Source organism: Nuphar pumila, chromosome 6 (assembly GCF_984573655.1).
Source record: "Nuphar pumila chromosome 6, dmNupPumi1.hap1.1, whole genome shotgun sequence".
NCBI lineage: Eukaryota > Viridiplantae > Streptophyta > Magnoliopsida > Nymphaeales > Nymphaeaceae > Nuphar > Nuphar pumila.
Genome location: NC_143254.1, coordinates 106,350,115 through 106,362,353, shown reverse-complemented (window position 1 = coordinate 106,362,353; position 12,239 = coordinate 106,350,115). Strand labels below are relative to the sequence as shown.

Here is a 12,239-nt window from a genome sequence, read left to right as displayed (position 1 = left end):
TGCATGGCAGTGCAGTCATCTGGAATTGCTACGAGTACCTCTTGAGACAGTGTAGATGTAATATAAGCAACCAACGCTTGGTCTCTTTTCATCCAAGCTACAAATTCAGGATTTCTAACATATACCGTAGTAGATTCTCCTTTGTTGACCCTTTCTTCTCGTGATATGAACTCGGGAGGAACTGAAACAGATCCATCCAGATGTCCGGAGAGATCCTGACTACTAATAAAAGGTATGATTTGCCTCTTCCAAGTCAAGAAGTTACAATTGTTTAATTTTTCAGACATGAGTTGACTGAGGAAGCTTGAAGAAAGGACCGACTGAGTAGGAAGTGAATCCATGTTTCACAGTGTTAAGAGTGTGTCCAGCACAACCTGTCTACAGTTTCTATAACTCTTTGAGATCGATTCCAGGTCCAGCTGTAGCGTGGCTCTGATACCATGAAAGATTTCCAATGCTCAAATCGTTCCACGCGTGAAAGTTGAGAAACAGAGAGAGAGAGAGAGAGACTGCAGAGAAAACCGATACCCTCTATTGTGTGTGGGTCGGCTGCTATTCTTATCCCTTTATAATAACAAACTAATACAAAGATTAGGGTACTTAAGTACCCTTATTACAAGAGAATAAATTACACAGTGCCATTAATGAAATGGCAATGATCACGGGTCTGGATCTCCTGACCCGTGATCCGTAACAAGGAATACACTTCTTTTCAACCATGCTTTACATCCAGGGGCTTCCTTTCCAATTTTATTTTCTTCCTTGTAAGGTAACTAATTAGAAATATGAACAAAAGAAAGAAAAGGAAATTGATATTTAGGAAAATTTCACCATCCAAACTTCAGTATACTTGATGTGATCATTTGCTTTTATTATCATTCTCGGGATTGTGTGAATTGTGATGTCTCAACTCTCAAGGTAAACACTCTTTTGGCTGATTGATGTATTTTGTAGTTATCTTAGGCCTACAAACTTGGTGTATGGCAGGTATAGTATCAAGAGCATAATTCCGCTAGAGTGGGTGGTGGGTTGGGTGGTCTCAAATACAGATTTCATAGATTAGTTGCATGGAAAACTTTCATGGATTTATTTGACAGTTGTCATGAAAGACCAGTTTAACTTGGTTCATACCCTTTAGAAACACATTCAATCCATTTTACCTTAAGAAACAGAAATCTTTGTCATCTATATAACTCTATTAAGAAGCTTCCTTATCATTTTTGTCTTGAGACGGCTGCTATCTGCTTCATGGTTAGGAACTTCACAGTGTTGGGAAATTTCACAAATCTTGCTAACATTTTCAATTATCCCAATGTGAAAGAATTTGCAACCTCTTATAAAAATAGAAATATATTGTCATTGTTAAGATCTATCTGACTTCTTTTATATAGCTTCTTTTTCCTGGAAAATTTTGCTAGAAGTGGATTTGAGAAGCAATGTGTGAAGCAAGAAAAGCAAGTTTCCAAAAAAATGCCTTAGAACGTGAAACATGAAGTATTTAGGAAGCATAAGAGGAAGGAGAGAAGTGAGTAGTAACATTAAAAAAAGTAACTAAATTTCTGCTTTGACCTTCGACTCTCAGGATCCATCAATGATTCCATCCATACTAAACGAATTCATCCCCTTTCTCCAATGAGGGAGGAATCTCTATGAAACGAAGCGGGGACCACGACTCATCCCAATCCTTAAGGAGGAGATCGATGATCCCAAGTTCTTTTATTTTAAACTAAAATCTGGATTTTTACCTGAATACATCTTTAATTCTTTTGCTCAAAAATATTCAATTACCTATAATATGTAGGTTTTGCAATAAAGTACTTTTAAAAAAAAGAACAATTCTTCATGAAAATGCATTTTTAACATCAACAAAGGTTTGATTTCTTATTGGAGGAAAGAGAGCCTCCCATAAAGTTTTGAAAGCATCAATGGGACGTAGTTTTGTCCTTTCTACACGAGCTTCAGTTTCTAGAAGCTTCCTCTAACCATGCAAATATCTGTCTCCGATAACCTCTGTCACAATCATTACTATTAGCTGTCTAGTGAAGTGATTCCGCTCTGAGCTTATTGTACTGGTTTCCAAGACCTATTCTATGATGTCCATGGGCCCATTGAAATTTCTAAGTAAACTTGTTTTGTGGCTATGTGCTATACAGAGCATTTTAAATCATGTTCATGCTCTTTTATTTGGGGTTGAATATGAAGCAACTTATGAATATTGTTCAGCTTGTTACATTTCATTCTTGGAAGATGTGAGCCCCTATCTGGCAGATTTTGATGACCTCAGGTTGTTTGGATTTGGGTTTCAGGATTCTTTGTTACTTGGAGAAATTCATATTTCTCTTCTCAGCCTTCTGCTGAGTGATGTCGAAAGTCAGCTTGGCAATGGGTCTCTTTCATTGACTTCTAAAGACTGTAGATTTAATGCTTTTACCCAATCAGTAAGTTCAAGACTACAAACTAAAGTCTATCTATGATTGTAATACTTATCTTTTTAGCTTTCATGTATATTTTCAATTTGTTGTTTCCGAAAAAGGGGAAAATAAAAAAGAAAAGTAATGGATGATACTGCCGGATTTTGGTTATTCATTAGTTTTGCAACAACTGGATTCTTGATAAGAGATCTAATTAACAAACAGTGCGACATAAAAAAATTCAGCCTTTGTGACAGTAGGGAAGGGATTGCAGATCACAAGGGACTGGTTTGTTTCGAAAAGGTTTCTGCATTTAATTGTTGCAGCTTTGCTAAATCATTTTGTTGAAGTCCTGTATCTGTTTTAGTCGATCTATGTTTTTTTTTTCACTTATCGACTGTTTCAACTTTGTTTCTATTTTTAACTAAAGTTTATCTTTCCTCTCAAAAAATTGTCTCAATCTAAAATGCACTTGACATTTTTTTTAATCCATAATAATTGGTGACTTTGGTCAATTTAGTGCTTTTTCAGTGGTCAAAATATTGCATGAATAATAGTTAATCAAGTGTCAACATGTATTATCAATTTGTAATTTTTATTTGTAAGTATTTTTTTATGATCTTTCTTATATGATCAAATAGGTAAAACAACAAGAATTTGATGTCAAGTTGTGGAGGGAAGTTCTGAATCCTCTTAGTTGGAGAGAAATACTTCGGCAGATCATGCTGGCTTCTGGCTATGGCTCAAACAAGAGCTCGTTAATGCAGGCTCAACAAGATACTAGTAAGGTAGTAGAGAATTAATTTGTGCCAAATAATGTCCATTTTTAGTAGCATATGAATTAGCCACTGAATTAGTGCTTCTCATCATTGGTGTTATGGTATTCAGACTTCAACATGATCTGTTCATGTATTTCATAGCTTGAGAATTAGGCTTTTTGGTTGATGAACTGCTCTTACATGATCCTCTTTTAGGGAATATTTTGATCATTTTTATTAATTCTATTAATGTTTTTTGCATACACTGTCAATGAAAAAATCATTGAACTACAGAATGTACAAAACTAAGCTTTCACTGTTAAAATATGTTGATCCTTAAATGTACATATATATATTTATATATATATATATAAAGATACGTATACATATATATATATATGTATACATATCTCTATTTATATATATATATATATAAATATATATATTTTATCTTCCTAAAATACCCTCAAGGTTATTCTTGTAAATTAGCATTTTACGCATATTCCAATTGGAATATGCATTGTAATTTTTGTTTTATTTTTATTTTTTGTTTTTTATATTTTTGGATTTCGTACCACATTGGGGGCCTCCCAAAAGTGACATTGGGAGCCCCCAACGGTCACAAATGTGACCGTTGGGGGCTCTCCAACGTCCCCTTTGGGAGCCCCCAAGGTGGTCCCTTTTCATGCTTATAAATAGGGGATTTCCCCTTTGTATTTGGTATTCTTGAGGGAGCTTATGCTCCATTGTAATGGGGTTTTTACCCCTTGTCCATTGTTTCTTTAATAATATGCAACTTATGACTTTATGTCATATTTTTCCCTTTTTATGGGTTTTATGGGTTAGCACATTATGTGCTTGTGTTGTTTCCCTTTAATGGGTATATTTGCACTTCACGTGCATAAGTAAGGGTTCATTATTGAACCCAATGTATTTCAACTCACTTTCTAACATTCACTTGTCAGAATGTTGTCTGGAAGGTATTCTCGTGGCAATAGCCTCCAAGTAGAATCATTTTAGACATTTCTCTGTTTCCCCCCTTCATTTCTTTCTTCGATATGGTTGATGATGTGAAAATTGGGATTAAGTTTACTAGTTGGTATAAGAGGTGTCCCCTGACATAGGGAAATTTATAATTCAAAAGGTCATGAAGGATTTGACTTTCTTGTTAGTATAAGAGGCGGGGAGGTGGTGAAGACAAAGCTAGGGGGAATGCTTGGCTTTTTCTTCATCCGCCACCGTTATTCCATTCAAAAAAACAAAAAACAAAAAAAAGAGTCCTCAGCCACAGTCTTTAGTGGTGGCCCACTAAGCACCGCAGTATGCTCATCTACTATTGATACTCCCAGTTCACAAACACATATACTTATCAATCTATGGGGTTATTTCTGTTTTTTGGTTTGAGGATGTCAAAGATTGCTCCATATTGGAAGGGCCAAGTGTGCTAAAGACCCAAGACCTAGGAGTTTGGATGGAGATGTGACTTTTGTAATTGATGACTTGCAGATTCTGACTTGGAATAGTTATATTAGATTCATCACCTGGATCATTATGGCTCCTTAAACACTTTCTTCAGAATTATTTAGATATATAAATATTTTATGTTTGTATTATGTTTTCATATACTGACATTCCTAATTCAGCTCACTATAGTGTTTCTACTGGTTGCAGTTCTGTTTCTTAGATCCCTATGATGTGATCATAGCTTAGATCTAGGCCAAGGTTTCAGAGAGAAAGGAAATAGGATTTTTATCTGAAAACCGTCAGTTAACCAGTCTTTGGGAAATTCTGTTTCCAATAATTGAACACCATTATATGGGCATTTGACATGCATATCCTTACTCCATTCCTTAAAATCTTCATACCACTTGGGGAATTGTTAAAAATCTACCTCATTAACATCAGCAACTTGATGATTATTCATGACCTTTTAGGAACGAAACTGGATGTTGAAGCATGGCCTGCGCCCTGGTACTTTGAAGGGAGAATTGTTCAGCATTTTACATAAACAAGGAAGCAGTGGCATGAAAGTTTCTGAATTAGTGAAAGCTTTTCAGGTATGCACATTTCTGATACAACGAAGATTATTCTATCTGTATTAATGTCTTGAATAATGTTACATTTGTTTGATGAAGTAACAATGACATACTTTAATCAATCTCTGTATCTTTTTTGCTGAAGATGATTGAGTTGGATCTTCCTGAATCAGCTGATGAACTGGAACAGTTAATATACTCTGCTCTTTCAAGTGATATTACATTGTTTGAGAAGATATCTGCATCAGCATTCCGTGTTCGGTTCAACCCCAGTACTCAGGCAACTGCGCAGCTGGATTCAGATTCTGAGGACTCAGGGAGCGTGGAGAATAACTCTATGGGTTCTGAAGCAGATGAAAATGATGATTCTGAAGAATTGGATTCAACAACTGTTGGGCATAGTTTGATTGCCCATTCCTCTCAAAGCAGAAATTCAAGAAAAAGATTTACTGATACCTCCGAGATAGATGAAAGTCAATCAGGAGAGGCTTGGATGTTGGGCTTGATGGAAGGTGACTATGGAGATCTAACCATTGAAGAGAAACTGGAAGCTTTGGTGGCCCTTGTTGATCTCACTAATGCTGGTTCTAGAATAAGAGTAGAGGTAGTCCGGACTTTCCTCTGACCATTCTTATGGTTTGCAGCATATTAATTGTGCATTTCATGTAATTTTTGCTGAATCTGAATGCTTTATTATAGTGAATGATTTTCATAAGACAAGCATCTTTTACATGGGTTGCCATAGATTGCACTAACCTTAATTTTTTCCACAGAAAACTTTTTATTGGAAATTGGACTGCTACAGATTTTGTAACCTTTTTTTGTTGATTGTTACCGTGTGGGTTTCAGAGTATTAACACTGGGTTTTCAGGTGTATCAACAGACTAATCTCCATGAATGTGTGACACATGGATAAGGAAAAGAAAAGGAATGGTTAGGTGGATGAATGATAGCTGGGTGTCTTGAAAATTAATGTACTCTCTTTAGTTATTTATGCCGTCTATGGATTTCATGGCTTATTTTGGTAGTCTTTGCTTGCGATCTTAATCATGCACAGTTTAATTATCTCCTTTTGTCCAGTGAGCTGAAACCTGTTTTTTCTTTTTGTTGCCTTAATGTGAAGCAAATCGTAATAACAATCAAAAGCATAGACAGAAGAAATAGACAAAAATCTTTAACTCTCGAAAACGTGCAAAGAGAAAAGTCAATTTTATGTAGTAGGCCAAGGGACATTGAAGCTGCAATATAAGGGCATCCTTTGTAAATGTCCAATCCCTTTTGTATAATGAGGCCGTGGACTGAATGGCCATGTAGTGACATTGAAGCTGCAATATAGTGATACCCTCTGTAAATATGCAATCCCTTTATATAACAAAGGTGACAGGTGAAAGCACCCAATAGAGTAGCATGATGTGAAACCCACTTGCAGAACATAATAGCAGGCCATTGTCATGAAGAACTAATTGAACAAACAAGTATGCCCAAGTTATTTTCTGTTCTGGCATGTGACATTTTGACCTTATATGCCAAATTCATCTTGATAATGTACAAAGCTTATGTATCGATGTTGATACCTTATCTGATACATTGAAGTGCCTGCATTCACTTGTATTGCCCTCATAAGGAAGAAGTTAAGACTGGATTGTTAAATTTCATATATGTTGTGAATGCCTTGTGAACATTTTCCATGTAAATATCTTCTATTCATTTTCTATTTTTTATCTTCATTTTCATTGTGTATCATGTGAAGGTGCATCCCTGCAATATCTGGAATTTGACTTGTTACTGATTAACTTCCTTTGACCTCAAATTTTTGCATTCTTGCCATTACTTTATTTCAAATTATAAGCTTCACAATCTCAAAGTCATTTTCTCTGTATCATTTTCCGCCATGATTTGGCAAATACTATTTCTAGGTGGATCTACCATGTTCTTCAACCTTTTCTTAGTTGTGGTCAGATTCCTCAGATAGTTTTATTCTGTTGGATTTCTTATGTGATATTCATCTCTGATTACGTATAAAGATCTGTTCATTTTAGAACTCACAAAAAGAGTCCACGTTACCTAGCGAATATGGTGCTAATAGGTGACTGTACCGTTCTAGAATTTAACTAGAATTGATCCTAACTTCTTGCTTGTTTGATTAATTTTATGTTTCTATGTAGAATCCTGTAAGGGACAGACTTGAGGGGCCTCCAAACACATGGCTTCATCGATCTGGGGCAAAAATAAAAAAGGCAAGCAAGAATCCCCGGCCAAACCCATTTCAAAGTCTTAGAGGTGTATCCTATGTAAAGGAAGTTCATATATCCCAAAAGCATCACCAAGATGTGGAGGTTTCTGGCAGCCTATCGTCGGACCAGTTGAAGACAAAACAGGGGAAAATAGCAGAGAGATATGGGACCAACAAACATTGGATGCAATCTGTTTATTTGGGGTCTGATCGTAGGTTCAATAGTTATTGGCTTTTTTTGGGCCCATGTGATGCAAAGGATCCTGGGCATAGGAGGGTGTATTTTGAGTCATCTGAAGATGGTCACTGGGAGGTGATTGACACAGACAAGGTACAACATCCTATAAACTTGTTAGAGTAATTGATTTAATCTGACAACACAGAAAATTCCATTTGATTTTATCTCATCTACCTATTTTCCTGATGATCATTCAAGGCATTATTTATTTCATGTCTATCATTGAAATTTATTGCTCTAAACCTCCTATCATTGCAGGGTTTAGATGCTCTTTTGTCATCATTAGATGGCAGGGGTACTCGGGAAGCTCACCTTCTTGCTTCTCTGGCGAAACGAGAAGCTTCTCTCTATAAAGCCATGACCACTGGCTTATCAGCTGAAGATGAAAGTGAATTATGTACTTCCGCAAACCAATATGTTGCGGATGTTACCAATGCTAGTGGATCTTCTCCACTGTCAGATGTAGACAACAATTTGAACTTGAATCACCCTTTTGATAGCAGAAGTGGTTTATTGGCTCCTTGTGGTGCTAGAGTGCATAATGTTGGCAAGAACAGTGACCAAAAGAAAGAGACTTGGGATCGCTGCCGAGCTTTTGATGCATGGGTTTGGAAAAAGTTTTACTATAAACTTGGGTCTCTCAAATATGAAAGAAGGCTCAATTCAGATTCACTTGCTCGCTGTGAACGGTGTAATGACCTGTACTGGAGGGATGAAAAACATTGTATAATATGCCATACTACCTTTGAGTTAGATTTTGATATTGAAGAAAGATACATTGTTCATGTAGCCACTTGTAGAAGAATAGATAATGGTGGTATGTTTCATCATCATAAAGTTTTATCGTCAGAGCTACAGTCACTGAAAGCAGCCATTCATGCAATTGAGGTGAACGCATAATCCCTCTGTGTGTGTGAGGATGTGCTCCATTCTTCTTGCATGATACTGCCTTATCAATTCCCAGCCTTCAAGTGCTACAAACCCATCACAAAAACTCCAAGTGCATTGTACACAAATAATGTGGACTCTGTGTGTGTGTGTCTCTGTCTGTGTGAGTGCATGCGTGTATATGTGCGGGCGTGCATGACTAGTATTACTAGGACAATATGAGCTGCTAGGTTCAATGGCTTTTAGTGCCAGTAAGGTTAGAATTTGATTGGATAAACTTCACTAGTCTTACATGAGCTAGCACCCAGGGCTGGAATTGTAGCCGCCCCTTGGTAGTTTATGGTTAACAAGTTTTGGTCTGTTTCCAGCTGTGTTGTTATGAATTTGATACTCAGTTTTGGATGAGTGCCCAAGCTGGTGGATGGGTTGTTAGGCACATGACCTCCTGGGAGATCATGCAGTTGATCCTCCTCATCCTTTTGTTAGCAGAAGTCCAGCATGGGCAAACCTTGAAACTATTGTTGTGCCACAAAGGATGGAGGATGCCACTGATTCCGGTTTGTGCCATATAATTGATCATCTTCATCCTTTTGTTAGTTGAATTCCAGCATGAGAAAATCTTGAAACCATGGGTGGTACCTTAAAGCATGGAGGACACCACTGATGGCAGCTTCTGGCTTTGCCCTCATGGCGACTGTGCATAAAATTGAGCTGTGCATTCAAACCTGAACATTACCATGTCTAGTGTTATTCGTATTCTGTTGAACTTACCTAAATTGCCATTTTTCCATTCCTATCAGGCAGTTATGCCTGAAGAGGCCTTAGCAGATGCATGGTCAAGGGCAGGACACATGCTTTGGGTCAAGCGTCTGAGGCGGACATCATCCTTGCCTCAGTTTCTACAGGTATATAATTTGTTTCAGTTTTGTAGCCATTATGTTATGCAAAAAAAATGGACCTGGTTTGATGAATCTTACACTAGGAAAATATTTTCAGGTTCTCACTGATTTTGTGGATGCTATCAATGAGGACTGGTTGTGTCAGCTCAATTTAGTTTTTGGTTCACATACAGCTTTTGATGAAATTGTCATGTTCTTTGGCTTTATACCACAAACAGTTTCTGCTGTTGCACTCTGGTTAGTTAAACTAGACTATCTTGTTACTTCTTACTTCGAACAAGTTCGACGGAAAGGACCGCTACGAAGCAGTCAACAGCTAAAAAGGTATATGATTCCTTCCTGGTGTCATTCCTAGTCTCTTCGACCTGCCTATTGTCAGAAATATCCACCTGCAAGGGTTAGAGATGATCCATGATCCAAAACTAACACCTATACCATGTTGCAGTTAAGATTATGGTTTAGCTGATATCTGGGAAGGTCCAGTTATGATATATGTTTTAACCTCAAGACAGAATAGAGTGCGTGAAGATGCTTTTATGCTAATATTTGATAGTCAGTACTATTAAGATGCTCATTTGGCATATTACAGAGCACTTACTAAGCACACTCATAGTACGATTTGATACTTGTGATTTTTTTGTGGTTTTCATGGAAAGAAAGACTTTAATATCTTGGAAATCCTGTTATAGTTTCCATTTATAATATTTTAGTTGTATTTTTCATCTTTGTACTAATGTATAGCATAGTCACCAATTTGGTGATCTTTTGAAAATATTGTGTTATTTAAGGCTGGAAAAATGTCATTATACTTCCAAAATATCAACATATTGAGAAGATATTATGATATTTTTTATCATTTCAGTTTTTTGTTACTCTTTTAGAAGAAAGTATATTCATTAACAAAAGGAGCCAAAGGATGAGGCGTCATCAGGCTCAAATAAAAGAGACGAAGCAAAGTAGCAAAATAATAGTAAGAACAAAAACATTAGCTTAGATAAGAAAATAAGCATCAGCGAAGGTTGGAAGTGTTGAAATCTGTTGATGACCAGCCTGGAAAGATCAATATTTGGCCATTTCATCTTGGCCCAAATGAGAACCTCTCCTGCACAGTAAGATGAATGAAAACCAGGGAGTACCGTCTGTCCTCAAATATATGAGAATTGCATCAAAGCCAGATCTTCCACCAGTTTTGTTATTTTCTAAAAAATTTAGTATTTTATTGTTGTTTATTCTTAAAAAGTTCTCACTTTTTCTGAGATTCTGCTGAGGAATGCCACTTAATTTTAAATTCTTTCAAGAAAACTCTTGCTGAGATCTTGTCGAGGCCAATATTGATGTCTATAATATATATTATTTAGCAAGAATTACCCAGAAAGAAAACCATTTTTGAATAGTTTTTGCCAGGTTCATTTAGACAAAATTCCAAGGCAAAAGTTTGGCTGCGATGTCTACCACAGTTTAGCAGTTGCTAGCTAGAGCTTTGATGAATCTCTCTCTTGTTTGCAGGAAAAGGTGTTTGTATCCGATGAAAATGTGAATTCTTGGTTAGAATTACATATGATTCACATATGTATAGTGGGCTGCATATTCGTGGTTTCTCCATGCATTCTGTTCCTACGACTGTGATAGGGAGTCCTATAAGACTGCTTTCTTCATCAGTATGAAAAGGATCTGTTCTTCGTTGTTGGAGAAGATGCAAGCATTATTGTGTCTTGGATGCAGGCAATTGATGTGAATATCCACAGGCTTCAAGGAGAAAATCGGACTTTGTACATTAAAGTTGCTTCTTTAAATTCGGTTTCAAAATTTTGACTGTTAAGGATCCAGCTAACTGTAAACTATGCATGCGGGCTGGGTTAAGGTTTTGTATATTGGATAGTGAAATGAGGCAATAGGCCCTAGTACAATGTGAAAGTTAAATAATCTCTAACAGCATGTGGGAACATAATAGCAATTCTTGTTGGTCGAAATGGGGAGGGAGAATTCCCCAATTTTGTTTAGGCAAAAAAACGGTCTTGTTCTTAATGAACTCAATTGCTTTTTCTGAGCCTTGTCAGAACAAATGTTTCTGGTGACAGCAAGTATTTACAGAAAAAGATTGTACTATCCTTGCAAAATGGCATGTCTCAACTTTTGTAGAACATTCTTTTTCCTTGGAACTTGTGAACCTGTTGAGGTTCATGAGATGTATAGGTAGTAGGAAGTTTGCACCCTTTAATAAAAAGATCACCTGTGGAGCTTAGCAAATATAGTACTACCTTTACAATTGCGAAGATATCTTGCGAACCTCTCTTAAGTAAATATTCTTCAAGTTCACAGTCTGATTCAACCTATGCAAATAGAGATGACCTTAACAAAGAAAACCTGTGAACCTCTATTTTCTTTCTAGAACCTTAACTCTTTTCCTTCTATTTGCGTTGTGGCTCAGTGACTAGGGGTGGTAGAGGAATTAAAATGTTGACATGACTTTTGAATGATGCATCTTAACCACAATCCACATGGCAATGCAAAAACGCCGTAACTTATTTGCAAACCGTCCATACAAGCTCGCCCCTGTTCATCCTTGTAATAAATGTCAAGCTGAATGTGAGGAGAGCCCTTGTTTATACTTGAAAATATATATTCATTTTCTTTCAAGCCAAATTTATCTCAAGGCTTCAGATAACCTTCCCAAATATAAATCCAATTTTAATCAATATCCTCATCTTTCAGAGAAATAATCAGTTATCTAAATAACAAGTTTAGACTCTAATCAAGGTTTAGGAAGAGGGAGTCT

The 12,239-nt window shown here is 36.6% G+C and overlaps 1 protein-coding gene across 1 annotated transcript in view; it reads left to right on the top strand.

Moving 5' to 3' along the window:
* Positions 1 to 11,514, top strand: part of LOC149835562 (homeobox-DDT domain protein RLT3-like) — a 110,917-nt gene extending 99,403 nt beyond the window's left edge. The window contains exons 9-17 of the mRNA XM_090009616.1: positions 2,307 to 2,438; positions 3,053 to 3,199; positions 5,104 to 5,226; positions 5,351 to 5,809; positions 7,371 to 7,769; positions 7,935 to 8,564; positions 9,365 to 9,469; positions 9,561 to 9,787; positions 10,970 to 11,514. Coding sequence (XP_089865742.1) covers positions 2,307 to 2,438; positions 3,053 to 3,199; positions 5,104 to 5,226; positions 5,351 to 5,809; positions 7,371 to 7,769; positions 7,935 to 8,564; positions 9,365 to 9,469; positions 9,561 to 9,787; positions 10,970 to 11,000 — 2,253 coding nt within the window. The 3' untranslated portion in view covers positions 11,001 to 11,514. The remainder of the gene's footprint in view (positions 1 to 2,306; positions 2,439 to 3,052; positions 3,200 to 5,103; positions 5,227 to 5,350; positions 5,810 to 7,370; positions 7,770 to 7,934; positions 8,565 to 9,364; positions 9,470 to 9,560; positions 9,788 to 10,969) is intronic.
* Positions 11,515 to 12,239: the final 725 nt, after the last annotated feature.